The sequence below is a fragment of the Pocillopora verrucosa genome, chromosome 2 (assembly GCF_036669915.1).
Source record: "Pocillopora verrucosa isolate sample1 chromosome 2, ASM3666991v2, whole genome shotgun sequence".
In the NCBI taxonomy this organism is placed as follows: domain Eukaryota; kingdom Metazoa; phylum Cnidaria; class Anthozoa; order Scleractinia; family Pocilloporidae; genus Pocillopora; species Pocillopora verrucosa.
The window spans coordinates 9101677-9116831 of NC_089313.1; the positions used below are offsets into that span (position 1 = coordinate 9101677).

Here is a 15155-nt window from a genome sequence, read left to right on the forward strand (position 1 = left end):
CCATTTTACATTTCTTTGATAAAATAACCAATAAAACAGGAACGAAAACCGTGTTTACATACGCTCATGTAAAATGGTTTTATGGCCAATCAGAGCGCGTACTATTTGAATTATTTTATAAAAAATAATCATCGCTGAAGTTCCTTGCATTCCTCTGGAATAACTAACCTCATAAATTTCCTCACGAATTTCCCAGCTTTTACCACTAATGATTCACGGAAAACCTCAAGCTCACCGTCAGCGATAAAAAAAAAACAAACAAACAAACAAATAGGCCGAGCGAAAACATAACGGCGAAAGTTTACAAAACACAGCAAGTTTCCCTATTTAGACTGCCGCTTTTCGCTCCGGGCAGATTTTGTGATCATTTCTGTTGAACGAGTCTCACACAGACTGGAAGGTGGAAAATCGAGATTTGATTTTCGTGGGAAGTGAAAGTAATGTCACATGTTCGAATATTTTCATTAAGACAGGTATTCCAAAGAGCAAACGACAGCCACTGCTCAGAACCTTATTCACGAGCACAGATACAGGGTTGGTATGGGTGTATCTGTGCTATGAAGATGGCGTCAAAGAACAAACACAAAACAACAAACCAAAATACCAAATAAAAAGATTTTTATCATAGCGAGATCTCATTATAGATCTAACTACAATAAAACAAAATATCATATAGTTTGAAGATTTCTTTTTTTTCTTTATCAGTTATGTGACGTTCCTCATAACATTCATTAAACAAAGAATAACTAATCTTCTTCAACTGATATCCTTATTTCTGTTACATAACCGACGTTCAATTTCTAATCACACTTTCCATATGGGTCTGCAAATGCAAACGAAGGCCTTAAATTGGCGGGCGACTGACAGCTTTTACTACTAATGATTCACGGAAAACCTCAAGCTCACCGTCAGCGATAAAAAAAAACCAAACAAACAAACAAATAGGCCGAGCGAAAACATAACGGCGAAAGTTTACAAAACACAGCAAGTTTCCCTATTTAGACTGCCGCTTTTCGCTCCGGGCAGATTTTGTGATCATTTCTGTTGAACGAGTCTCACACAGACTGGAAGGTGGAAAATCGAGATTTGATTTTCGTGGGAAGTGAAAGTAATGTCACATGTTCGAATATTTTCATTAAGACAGGTATTCCAAAGAGCAAGCGACAGCCACTGCTCAGAACCTTATTCACGAGCACAGATACAGGGTTGGTATGGGTGTATCTGTGCTATGAAGATGGCGTCAAAGAACAAACACAAAACAACAAACCAAAATACCAAATAAAAAGATTTTTATCATAGCGAGATCTCATTATAGATCTAACTACAATAAAACAAAAGATCATATAGTTTGAAGATTTCTTTTTTTCTTTATCAGTTATGTGACGTTCCTCATTACATTCATTAAACAAAGAATAACTTATCTTTTTCAACTGATATCCTTATTTCTGTTACATAACCGACGTTCAATTTCTAATCACACTTTCCATATGGGTCTGCAAATGCAAACGAAGGCCTTAAATTGGCGGGCGACTGACACCGATAACAACCAAGCTGTGTTTTTTTCTTAATCGAAATTATCAACCCATAATGGCAAGTCTCCATTTTCCGCCGGTTCTTGTTATAAACTCGTTTGAGTCAAGACGGAAACGACTTCGCACAATAAACGTGTTATAAATGTTTAATCCTATCTAGCTACAATTCCTGTTACAAGAAGTATGGTTTCAATGTTCGTCGTGGTAACTTGAAGCATACAGATGCTCAGATATGTTTTGAGCTCTGTTTTGAGTGCTCTTGTATGAATGCCATAAAAAATCTTGAGGCTGGCCATCATAGATGGATTCCACTTCTCTGCTGCTACATGAATGTAGTCATAGCTAAACCATTCACTCCACCAGAGTTGTATGGGAACCATCATATTAATCTCTCCGGTTCAGATCTGATGGTTTTCTTGACTGAGGCGGTGAATTCTTAACTTCCTTGCCTAAAATATTTAATTCTGTTACCAACAAATTGCCAGTTTCCTTGATTTCTCAAGACTTTCCTGAATGGGGAGGTACAAGACCATTTAATTGAGTGGCGTGTCCACTTTCCGCCAGCCATTCCTGCAGAAAGGGAAATTGTTGAACTAAAATCAATAGTGAAAATTCACACGGACTCCAGTGACAACGGAGTTAGCTGATTCACTTTATTTAGCATAAAAATTATCAAAATAGCTAACAATGAACAGAGGAAGTGTCTGTGAAAAAGTGAAAATACGGTTTAGTCCGCTTTAGAACCAGAAGCTCCGAGACTACGAGCAGTCCCTCCTACATTCGGCGAAGTCCGTCGCACGAGTTAAAAAAATTATCCGTGAAAAACATATCGATGTTGGCTTGCAGTGCGGAATGAACCCAGTTTACCGCATGAAGTCCCTGACAGTATTTACTACTTCCTCTCCCCTTCACTAGATTCCAGTCCATCTCAAGTTTATTTCTACAGTAGTGCAGTAAACACGGTTTCTCGTTCCTTACCTGGAATCTATCTTGTACATCCTTTTGTAGCTGTCTCCTCTGCGGTTTAGTGAGTGATGATGTTTTTACCAATTGATACCAGTTATTAATAGCTCTGCCAAACATACAAGCAAAAACAAAACTAAAGTTTAAAAAATTACTTTTTGTCAAAATACAATCAACCAACTCAGTGACAACAATTAGATGATAATCATAACGAAAATGGATAAGTTCAACAAGAACAAAAAACTCTTTAGAAAGTAAATTATAATTACGAGGTTAGAGGAAGGTAACAACACGGCACTTAAAATGCGCAAACGCTGGAAATGAGTGAGGAGAGGCACGAAAATAAGTCATCAATCGCTAATGACACAAAATTAAAAGAAAAACCGATAGTAACATAAAAATGAATGAGCAAAGAACTAGTGACAAGTGTGAGGAAAAGTAGCCAGTGCTACTTGTGTGGATACAAATAACGAATGAGGCACGGAAAAATATACCTCATCACAAACACGTAACATGAGTTGCCACGACAAATCGACATAGCCCAGGAAAAATAACAACAACGATACTATCGACATCATAATCATGACGATGACGACGATGATAAACAAATGAAAACAAAAATAAAACAAGTAACAGGCTCAAAAAAAGACAAAAAAAAGAAGCACAGAGAGCTTAACGTATTTCCGCTTTCAACTTGGAACTTTTCTGCTTACCTTTCTCTGTCTTTCAAAGCTTTCTCGTATTTTTTCGGAAGAGGAATCGGTGGTCCCTGAAATAAAACCACACAGTTCGATTATGCATATAATCGAACATATGATCCAGCCAGTTGACATTCATTTTATAAAATGGTATTTATTGTGGGCCAAGAAAATGAGGCAAAACGTAAAGAAACCCAATAGTTTCACTGTTACATTTAAGGGAAATCTTCAAACTATTACCAAAACATAGCTCAGTTTGATTGCTGAATAAAATTTGGGAAACCCGTCAACCAAACAGATACCTATAAGCCGGTATTCTTCTGCATTAGGGACCAGAGAATACTTAAGCTATTACGCACATTTCTATGGCTAAATGTCGATGGTCTGAGTTACTTTTTATTCAAACGTAAATAATATCTCCTGTTACACCATTCTCCTGTTGCTACATTTACTGATCAATGAAAACCTTGCTTCCCAACAAAACCTAATTGTGACTTGTTCACGCGCGTTTTCCAGCCCAAAGCTATAATTCAAGCCCTTTTAAAAATTTTGTGGGGAATATTTGCTCGTTTTTAGTTTTCTCGATTGTGATTACTTTGGTTTTGGTGCTGTTATTAACTAAAATTATTCTGTGATGCTTACATCTGTAGATCCCTTCATAGAGAACGGAATTGTGAACGTGAAAAAGTCTGTGGGCGACAGTTCACGATATACGGGTGATGAGCCTTCACCTCGATCAGATGCTGAAAAACAAAACAAATGTAACAAAACAATGTAACTCAAAAATTAAGTGATGGATCGGCTATAAGGTAAACAAAACTTTACCATAACCGAGTCCATTATATGACAACTTTTCACCTTCCCCATGCACCCAATCGGTTCTTACCAAGTACAAGAGGATCATTCCACAAGTTTGGCTCAATGGGAATCCCCCAGGGGCCACGTAAATGTTCTTCCAGGGTAGGGTAGTAAGTGTGATATGGCGCAAGAACTAACTTTTCATTTCCTGGAAGAATAACTGGTTTGGTCGGCGTGCAAAGATGAAAAGAACAGTCACTACAGCCACTGAAACAAAACAATAATAACAAGGTTAATGAATTGTCACTTCATGCTGACAGAAACTTAATTCAAGTTTTTAGTTTTCCCTCAAAGTTTCTAAGTTTCCCTCTTTCGTTTACTGACCATAAGCAGAGGGGTAATGGCTCAAATCTCTGGTCTCTGGTCTGTAGTTGATCTTTTTGACTTTGTGATGCATGCAACCATTGCTACATATCTGACTGGTTCACCAAGTTGATTAATTACGACCATTTCGTTTCAACATCACTGACAACAAACCTGAATGAGATTCTTTCACAGACGACATAGAACGTACAATTACAGCAACCAATGATATTAACAGCTGTGTTTGCCACCCCAAGAACAATTGTGGAGTTGTGACAGTTTTCTACAGTAACAGCCCTAAATGAGACCAATTGTAACAGTTACATCATGAAGAATTTAGATATATGAAAATTCACATATTTGTACTGCGGTGGAGAGATGAAATTAGAAGATCCTCGCAGCTAAGAACACTACTGAAACTAGTAGTTGTAAATAGGACCTGAAAAAAATTCAGGCCCGTACGGGATTTGAACCCATGACCTCTGCGATACCGGTGCAGCGCTCTACCAATTGAGCTAACAAGCCAACTGGGAGCTGGTCAATGAATTGGGTACAAATAAACATCCAAGTGAATGAAGAATTTAGATATATGAATCATGAATTCTGTCACACCTTTGAAGCTTCATTCTTCAAAAAATAAATAAACAAAGCAACAAAACAATATTGAACCATAAGGAAGACTATGTGTCCATTTTGCAGAAGGATGCGCTATTCAGATAACTGTAGTCAATAAGGGTGACAATCTGGTATGTAACTTAAAAGGCATACTAAGGAGAGAAATTAACTTAGAAATTATCCAGAAAATGCCTTACTACACTGAGAGTTAAATGTACACTTATAACTTCGTTTCATGTTTCCCTAGATCATTAGTGACATACAACTAAAGACAGAGACAATTGACTTAATTGTAAAACAATTTTCAATGATTTATCTCCAATCACATTAAGGCATTGTGGTGGTCTGGGTTTGAGCCCTGGCTGGGTCATTGTGTCGTGTTCTTAGGCAAGACACTTTACTCTCACAGTGCTTCTCTTCACCCAGGTGTACAAATGGGTACCAGCAAATATGCTGGGGGTAACCCCGGGATGAACTAGCATCCCATCCAGGGGGGAGTAGCAATACTCCTAGCCGCTTCATGCCAAGTCGGAAACCAGAGCCAAGCGCCAGCCCCATGGGCCACTTGTGCCTGTATAAAGGCTTTACTTTACTTTACAGTAAGGCATTGTACAGGCAAAAAGGAAGTTCATTGCTTTATTTTGGAAAAGTTAAATCAGTGGTACCATGGTGCAAACCTAAAATTTACCTGGACAACCTGAATTACCCTCTAGAGGGCAAATGATTACTAATGAGATATTGGGTGTTAAAGGGTTAAATACTATAGCTAGCGGTATTTGCATTCACAAACCTCAAAGGGCATAAGATATATATGTAGGAATAATGGCATCTATGAATTTTTACAGTACTTCCTGAATAGGAGTCATTGGCCTGATGGAAAGAAAGAAAAAAACAAAAAAAATTTGTATTCACAACACCCCAATTTCATTGTTCTAAAATTTCTTATTACACAGGGTCTGGTTTCCAGCATTCACTCCCTAGAGCCTTGGAATAATGATGTCTACTTTATCAGGCTTAATTTAAAGTATGAAAAGTGGGCTATTAAAATTCTCTCTCTGTTAATTCTAGATGTCAAATTTCAATCAAGGAGATACTGAAGTTTTGAGAGAACATACCTTTGCAACAGTTTGTTTGCAAACTTGAGACAGAATAAGAAATCTTTGCCTATCAAATGAAATGTAAAGTAAATAAATTAAAAATGGGCACAAATTAGACTTTCTGGTTACCTGATATATTTCTTCCAATGGTTATAAATCAAGTTCCTATGGACTAAGTAGTAACAATTTCCATCAATTCAGTGTTTCAAACTCAACTTTTTTACCACTTAACAATAGCAATAATGATAATGATGATAACAACTTGCTACATTATTGCTGAACACAAATGCCAGTGTGGTGACCTGCACTGCACATTTAGATGCCTAATTTTTCTAATTCTAATCCCTTGCATATCCAACATGGACTTCAGGGAAGTCTCAACAAAGTGAATCACTGGTTCTCGCTAAACAAGATGGTCCCAACGCAAAGAAAACAAAACAGCTACTTCTTGGAACCAAGCAAAAACTTTCCTACTGCGCAGACCCATCGCTTAACCTTTCGTTGCGAGGCACTGAAATTGAAGAGACCGTGAACGAAAAGCTGCTTGGTGTGAAGATAGACAAGCATCTTAATTGGAATAGCCATATAGATTACATGATCACTAAATTAAATTCTAGGGTAAATCTTCTTAAAAGAGCCAGAAAGTAACTGAATTTATAACTTAGGAATTTGCTATACAACGCTTTAATTACACCAATCTTCCAATATTGTTGTTCAGTGTGGGGAAACACTAAGATTATTTACAAAGGCTCCTCATAGTTCAAAAACATTGTGCCAGGATAATTTTAAATGCAGGCACTGAAAGATCAGTTGGCCTTTTTAAGAGATTAGGTTGGATTCCCATTACTGACATAATAGAGCAAAGGAAATTGTGCATTATCCATAACATTATTCAAGGGAAATGTCCTGATTACTTTAATCATTATATTCGTTATGTTAAAAATAGACATCATTACACAACTTGGGCATCAACTAATATGGACTTATCCACACCTTTCTTTAGCACTATGACCGGCAAATGTTCATTCCTTGCAAGTGGCACTAGATTATGGAACAACCTAGACAGTGCCACTGGGGATCACACTTCCCTTTGTAAATTTAAAAATCAACTATATAAGATATATTTAGATCGGAACTCCAGAGTTGATAATTTTACTAAAAGCAGAAATGTTAAATTAATTTTAAATTTTTAATTCTAATTTTTATTTTTAATTTTTAACTGTATTTTTACTTCATATTTTGCTGTTTGAATTTGAAGTTTTAGTGGACCATAATGAGAACTACTGGTTTTACCAGTAATTGTGTTATCCAATAAAGTCATTATTATTATTATTATTATTATTATTATTATTATTATTATTTCTCTAATAGCTCAGCAGAACAAAACTGCTGTAGCATGGAGAGTTGCAATTGCAAAGCACACTTACCCCAATGAAAAGGTTCATTTTACAATTTACCTCAAACAACCCACGCAATATTTGGTCACTACAAATTAGCTCATTATCACACATTTTCATTTAGACCTCATGTAAATCCCACAAAAATCTTAGTAACAAAAATGAAACTAGATTTGTATACCTGGAAAACAATTTGAACCTAATTACCCTTTCATACAATTCAACTAATAATAAATAGCAAATGCTACCATTTGACCTGGAATCAATGAATCTAAGAAACCATCTGTAGAAGTTAATTACAAACAAGTAATACCAGATGCTGAATATTTCATATTGCACAACCCAATTTCCTCAGCATCCACCCCCTGGGCCATAATATCAAACAGTTGCCCTCCTCTTGAATAAGCACCACCCCTGCTTCTCTTGCTGCATTATAACATTTTAAGCTTTGACTACAGTGAAGTCAGTACAGGCACCCCTTTTGCTTATGCACCCTCCTTCCGAAAAGGAACAGAAGGAAAGGAAGAAACTACAGTACTTATTTTAACTTCTTTGGAATGGTGGGATCAAATTTACACTTTATATTGTTGATGTAAAGATTTTTGCCTCAAAAATCAATCCAATCCATTTTCCAATCGATGAATTAAGTGAGATGCAATCAGCAACCATGTTAACAGTAAACTTGTCAGTATTTCCATCCATTTTTGTGGCCATGATAATATTTTCTGGATTGTATTTGGTGGATTCATCCACTTTGTCTGTATCTGATTTCTTACCTAGTTACACCGACAACAGATGGCACCAAATGTAACTTGGGCTTTAATTGTGCTATGGAATCAGCATTTTATTAAAAAGATGTAGCGATAAACCAAATGATCTTCTTATCAGATAACAAATGAACTTTTCCAGAATCTTCAATATTAAATCACAATTGCACATTTACATACTCTGGTGGAGCATGGCTTATATTGCTCATGATGCGACTTCTATTTGTGGATGGTTCTTTGCCAGCAGTACTATGTTCTGATTCCTGATGTCGCAGGAGACTGTGATCATCAAATGTGTCACTGAGGCTTAGAAAATCTACAAGAACAGGATACTCATCAATGAAATTTTCCCACATATGAACTGGTTCCCTTTCCATGTTTGACAAACCCTTCCTCCATAAAATGAGATTCCAAAAAAGTGGCTTTGGGCATCTCTGAAAGTGAGTGGTCTTTACAGAACAAATAACAAAGATTTGATGATCAGCTGCAATCACATCAAACACTGTAATTGCAAAAGTTATCAGCATACCATTTCCTAAGTGTATTGGGTATACATGCCAATTACCTGTGATTGTTTGAATGTTTCATTAGTTGTATAGTGTAGTTGCAGTTGATGTTTCTACTGCTACATAATGTTACAAAATTATGTCGAGTAATTTTACAGGTTTTGTGTATAAATTTAGTCCTGTGAATCAATATTTATGTCCAATTTTTAAGAAGCAGGATTGTCATTTTCATTTTTCGCTGGTAAAGCTATGCACCCTTGAGTTAAAAATTTTTCATAATTGTGAGTTTGCTTGTAAGTTTTTAATCTCTGATATGTATTTCCTAACTCATGTTTAGTACTGTAGGCGTGTGGACCTTTTCAAATAAATGATGAAAACAATTATGCATAACTTTGGTTACAAACACAGACTAATCAATATTTAGTTGTTTCTTACTTTGTATTTGTAATTCATGTTGTTTAAATCCCTGAGCAAGGATGGCAGACACTCCAAATGGATTTACTTGAAGATTGGACCTCAACCATGACTGAAGTTGGCGGAAAGAGAATTTTCTGGAGATCTGTAAATATTTTGCCACAAATCAGTTGCCACATCCTTTAATTTCATAACCATAATTAACAAAGTATCTTTAGCCTAAAAAGACTTCAACTCAAGTGATGAGTATTACCTTTGAATAACCGCACTTTGGTCTTTCTGATTGAAGACGAGCTAATTCATGTAGTGGCTGAATGTTTCTAAACAAAAATAACAAAAAAATAAAACCCAAATTATTATATTAATTGAAGTTGACATGTAAAAGAGCCTTTAGAGCCAGGGGCTTGTTTCTTGAAAGTTTCAAAAACTCTTCTTAGTACCCAAAAAGCTGATTTTGTTTACCATCATTCCATTAAGAGTAGAAATTTGGTTTATCAAGGAGTAATTTAGAGTCTAAATATACTATCAAAAATGAGACAAAAACCATAAAATGCAGTTTCCCAGAATGGGCTGGTTTATGAACAGCTATTCCTTCTATCTCAAGGCGAAATGTTTACCCTGATTTTATTTGATTAGAAGCAGGATATGTTTTCCTAAATATGGCACACTATTTAACAGATATACTTCATAGTTAGTTTATCCAAGAGAGGGATGTCAGAAGTAAAGCAAGAAATTTAACATCAAACACAGGCTGAGAAACACATTGGCCCTAAGACTGAGGTCTTTTGAGGAAATGACCTTACTCAAGTTAAAACACCCAAAGCTAACTTTCAAATGTTTGCTATTGCACTAACTTTGTTTAAACCCCTAATAAAATTTTCCTTTGTTTCAGGTGAACAATGTGACACAAACAAATAAAACAATCAAACTATTCAAAACATTTTCAACATAAATAACATTCAAATCCAAGGTATACTTTATAGTGGTATACATACTTCCTATCAATAGATCCTGTGATGAGAAACCCAAGAGCATCAAGAGCCTCAACAGTAAGACAGGCTTCACTACCACTGCCTATTCCACTGGACTCTGAAAATAATGACATACTGCAATATGAAATTATGCAAACATATCACCTTGTGGTAGTAATTTTGTGTGTTTGTGTCCAAGTAAATTCCCTAAGTTAGCCAGAATCACACATTGAAGTTGCAAGAATAAAGGATATGATCACCAGCTTAAGGTGCTCTTCATAGTTGACCAAATTCTTCTTGTCAACACCTTAGCAATGTATAAAGAACATGGAGAATATGCATACTGACATTGGGGTGCAATGGGTTTAAGTACGGTTACATACCCGGTTCCATCAAGAGTTCCAAAATGTCATTCAAATGATGTAGTACAAACATCATGTGATCATGCTCATCAAGGCTCTGAAAAGTTAAAAATTAAGAGCACAAGAAAAATATCATTAAACATGAAATTATGTATGTTTTGACTGCGTAAGTCAAATTTACAGTTAAATTCAATTTATTTTAATGGGTGTAGTTTACATTTTACTTTAAGGAGAAAAATGTTCAACATATTGTGAGTTGATTCTCAATTTCCTTTGCATCCTAACACTAACTATTCATAATCAGGATTAGGAGCAGAACAAAAATAAAAATCAACCTAGGACGAAAAATTTTCACCAGAAGTTAAAATTTAATTGATTATTCCATCTTAAAAAAAAAATCACAATAATTTCCATGATTACTATTAATACTAATACACATCAGTTAGTGTTATGATAATTATCATCATTACCGATATCATTATTTTTAGGTCATCTGTACCTTAACTGCAACAGATCCTTTTTTTTCCAAATCTGGTGATCGTGAACGTGTTGGCCATCTTGTTAATATTAAGTAAAATTTTACAGAGTAAATACTGTGTTTACACAGAAATACTGCTTAGATCAACCCTGTAAATATCATCTGAAAAGCTCTTTATTCAATATTATATTTTAAGAGTTTGATTGCTTAAGAAATATTATCTAACACAGTTGAGACAAAAGCAATGTTCACAACATCATGTTGTTAAAGCAATAATTGCATTCCAATTAAATTACTTGAAAATGAAAACATTGTGAAAAAGAAAGTATAAAAGGATACTCTTCTCCTCCCAGGACCAGAGAAGCCTTAAAAGATATCTTGTGAATTTGTTGAATATACAGAAATAGAATGAACTGCAATGTTCTCACTGAGCCTTGAGATCTCAAATGATCTGCAAAAAGTAAAGTCCTTGATAGTACTGAAAATTTCTTGTCTTTTGGTGTACATGTATAAACATAGTGACAGAGATTAGGAAAATGATATCAAATACGCCATTTTCTATATATTAAAAATTCGAACTTGGCTTAAAGGCCTAGGAAAATAAAACAAAGGAGATCATGTAGAGGTTAAGGGATGAATAATCAATTTATTTTATTTTATTCCCCCTAGCCTCAGAGTCTTATTAGAATTTCAATATATCAAAATCGCCAATTCTCAAAAGACATCCTAAGACCTTAAAGCAGACTAATCCTCCCTGTCTCCATTTATAACTGGGTGAGCACCTCAATCTTAAAAGCTACTTTGCAAAAAAACAGTTTGTGTTTTTGCTACCTTTTGAATCCCTTGAGAGGTTCTTATCTCACTCACACCCTATTCAACATTTCCCTTCTCTAAATGTGGTTGTAGGGAAGGAAGCAACTCCACATGGTAACAGCAAAAAAACTTTCAGCTACAGTCATTTAATCCTTTAACTCTCAGAAGTGATTAGCATGTAACTTCTCTCTACAGTGTCCATATATTACCCAATAAACGCGTAATGAGAATACTCATGTTAATCAGGCAGAAGTTATCTTTATCCAACACAAAATTCTTATAATTAGTTTACAATGAAATGTGTCACAGCTGAAAGGGAGAATTAATAATCAGATCTTGGGAGTTGAAGTGTTAAATAGTTATGATCATGATTTGCATAGATAGCAAAGTAATAAAGCCCAAGTTTTCTGACCTATTTCTTCCACACTTTTGCATTGAGAAAATATTTCATTCCATCTTGAATGCTCTTTAAAACTTGAGCCACAAAGCATGTCAAAGGTTTCAAAGTATCTGGTGAAAAGCATACTTTAATTAAATACATTCACATATATTTACTACAGCAAAAAACATAAAATTGATAATTTAAATTTTAATTGCAACATTTTGACAAGTCTAAATATGTTTTGCCTTTTGTCCCTCCAGTAAGATACCAGTAGAGTGGGCCAAAGGGAAAATAAAAATTTAAAAAAAAAAAACAAATCTTTCCCAATTTTTAAATGTTCTTATACAATTCAAAACATGGAACTGGATATAATTATCATTTCAAGTTAAGTGCCATTCTACTCATTTGAAGTAAGTATAATGCTTGATTCTCACTAGATATGCTCAACATATCTTTTGCAATCATTTTGGTTAGATTTTTTCTGAGCTGCTGACTTTTCATTGACTTTTTAACATTCAGTTTTTGAGAAAGGTGTTCACAGATTTTTTTAAATTTATTAGACATACATTTATTTTTCAGTATGCATCACATCAACTTACAGCCATGCCAGATCCTCAGACATCTGTAACTTGTTGCAGGCGACATGCTTCCACACAGGGTAACTAAACAACAACAGGAAAATCTTCAATAAGAAAAATATCTGGTATATCAAACTTTAAGGCAAAAGGATTAATGACACCCTTTCCACAAGCAAATCTTGAATTTTCCCTCTCTAAATGGTGTATCCTTCCATCTCCTTTATCTTAATTTTTTCATACATTTATTTATAATGTTTTATAGGACTGCAATAAGACAATATTTAGTAACCATGATAACTTTTAAAAACAACCAAGACAAAAAATCCTAGTAGTACATTCATTTCAGTCTTCCTAACCATCAAAATTCAAAGACAAGCAAAGCCTTGCTTTTTCTCAACCTGAGCAGTTCTCTTTTCTCAAACTTTGCTCCCTCTCTATGAAGCTCTCAATTAAGAAAAAATGAAAATTCACAAAAAACTGTGGATTGCCTATCTTGTTATGCAGCCTTAAGACCTCTGCAAAGGGCAAATCAATTGGTAAAGAACCAAGACAAAAAATCCTAGTAGCACATTCATTTCAGTCTTCCTAAATGTCAGAATTCAAAGACTAGCAAAACCTTGCTTTTTCTCAACCTGAGCAGCTCTCCTTTCTCAAACTTTGCTCCCTCTCCACAAAGCTCTCAATTAAGAGAAAAATAAAATTCATAAAAAACTGTGGAATGCCTATCTTGTTATGCAGCCTTAAGACCTCTGCAAAGGGCAAATCAATTGGTAAGCTAGCAACCATGAACACTTTCTTACAAAATGAACAGAAAAATCTACTCACCAAACATACTAATTATTTAGAGGAGCAGATGATAAGTTTTTCAAATCCACAATTACGTATTGTCAGAATGGAACAAGATATCAGGAGATCCAAGTTCGCATTTCCCTGGTTCAATGATTGTATTGTGTTCTCTGACAATTTAACTTGCAGTACCTCTCTCAACCCAGGAGTATTAATTTTTCCAAGCAAAGTATCAGAAAAAGCTTTCAAAGAGCTGGGTGTTACCAGTGATAAACTTGTATCCCATCCTGGGGGGAGGGGAAGGTAATGGCAATACTCTTAATTTCTTGATGCTACAAGAAGTGCAATGATTTCCAGCCAACAAATGGGCAATGACATTCACAGGTCCAATTGAACAATTAATATGTATTTTGTCCAAAGTACATGTACGACACCTACAAAACTATCATAATCACTGGTATCAATAGTACAATTAATTTATAAAAGTCAGTATATTGGTAAAACGATAATCAACAAACATGTCCATGTAATGTTGACACACATCTACCTCAGCTGAGGGTATCCTGCTTCTCCTTTGTTTCTTGCATAAATGGACAGCTTGTACAAGTTCTAAAAAGATAGATACTAATAAGCTGATCACATTTTTAGATCTAAATTTCAGAATAAAGTCATTTGTAACATTTATCAAATCAGCTGTTAGCTATGTTTTATCAAATTCCTGAATTGCTGCCAAGAGATAACCTCTCTATTTTCCTGACTCTGTTTATTGCGCAAATAAGAGGAAGACTTAGACTCCTAAACCCTTAAAATAGGCCAACAGTAAAAAATAAAAACGGGAAGATTGAAAATGAAATTCCTATCATCAGTGCTACTTTCCAGATTTTATCACAAAAAGTTGTGGCTGGAGAATGAATTCTGCATCTCAAAGGCCTAACAAATACCCTCAACTTTGCATTCATAATGTGCTAACTTAACACATTGACAAAACAAAATCTGGTGCTTGTATTAGGATCTGCGTGATATCTTTAGTGATATCTTCTATTTTGATACGAGGACAACTTAACACACAGTGTTTACAAGTAGGTCATTTCCAGTCAATCGCATCACCTAAACGGATGACGATGAAGTTTCTAGAGGCGAGCTGTTTTTGAACACCCTAATTGCCTGTGGGCCGATCGTGAGTGACAGCAATTAAGCGATTTTAAACCAAAATGTAACCTAGTCAAAATTATTACATTTGCACAGAGCATAAAAGTAATAAGAGTTAGGGCTTAATATACAGGACAATCAAATAAATCAGTACACTTCATGAGTCATAGGTAGATGAATCTAAAAAGATAGAAAAGGTCATTCGTTTCTTGGAACGAAAATGACAGTGATTACTTGCACTGACAGGTTTCAACTTACGTGCAAAGTCAGTTTTGGAGGCAATGGCGCATGAATTGCTCCGAAATCAAAGGCGTCCGGCTTCACCCAGAGAGTGATAGAAGACATACTGGAATCAAGAATCAGCGTCAAATAAAAATTTCCATCAAATACGAGTTGTGAGAGAATATGAAGGGATTTCCTCTACATCTCTCGATATAAAAACATTGCAGTTCTGCCGCCATTTTTCACACAAACGCACTGACCTCT

The 15155-nt window shown here is 35.3% G+C and overlaps 1 protein-coding gene across 1 annotated transcript; it reads right to left on the reverse strand.

Moving 5' to 3' along the window:
* Positions 1-626: 626 nt before the first annotated feature.
* LOC131799556 (TBCC domain-containing protein 1) lies at positions 627-15131 on the reverse strand. Its single transcript, XM_059117275.2, has 19 exons — positions 14928-15131; positions 14068-14129; positions 12756-12818; positions 12187-12284; positions 11301-11412; positions 10983-11040; positions 10505-10580; positions 10146-10239; positions 9404-9470; positions 9172-9295; positions 8411-8546; positions 6085-6133; positions 5760-5839; positions 4529-4651; positions 4080-4258; positions 3836-3936; positions 3209-3264; positions 2511-2604; positions 627-2102 (listed from the first exon to the last, which is right to left on the reverse strand). The coding sequence occupies exons 1-19, from the start codon at positions 15012-15014 to the stop codon at positions 2031-2033; spliced, it is 1731 nt and encodes a 576-aa protein (XP_058973258.2). The 5' UTR covers positions 15015-15131; the 3' UTR covers positions 627-2030.
* Positions 15132-15155: the final 24 nt, after the last annotated feature.

Bases quoted from the DNA above. Each gene is read 5' to 3' on its own strand.
- LOC131799556 (XM_059117275.2), bottom strand. From the start codon at position 15,014: ATGTCTTCTATCACTCTCTGGGTGAAGCCGGACGCCTTTGATTTCGGA. The intron at 9,471-10,145 runs GTATGTATACCA...ATTTTTGTTTAG, and splicing joins ACAGGATCTATTGATAGGAA to AAACATTCAGCCACTACATG. The intron at 8,547-9,171 runs GTAAGAAACAAC...CTGTTCTTGTAG, and splicing joins ACATGAATTACAAATACAAA to ATTTTCTAAGCCTCAGTGAC.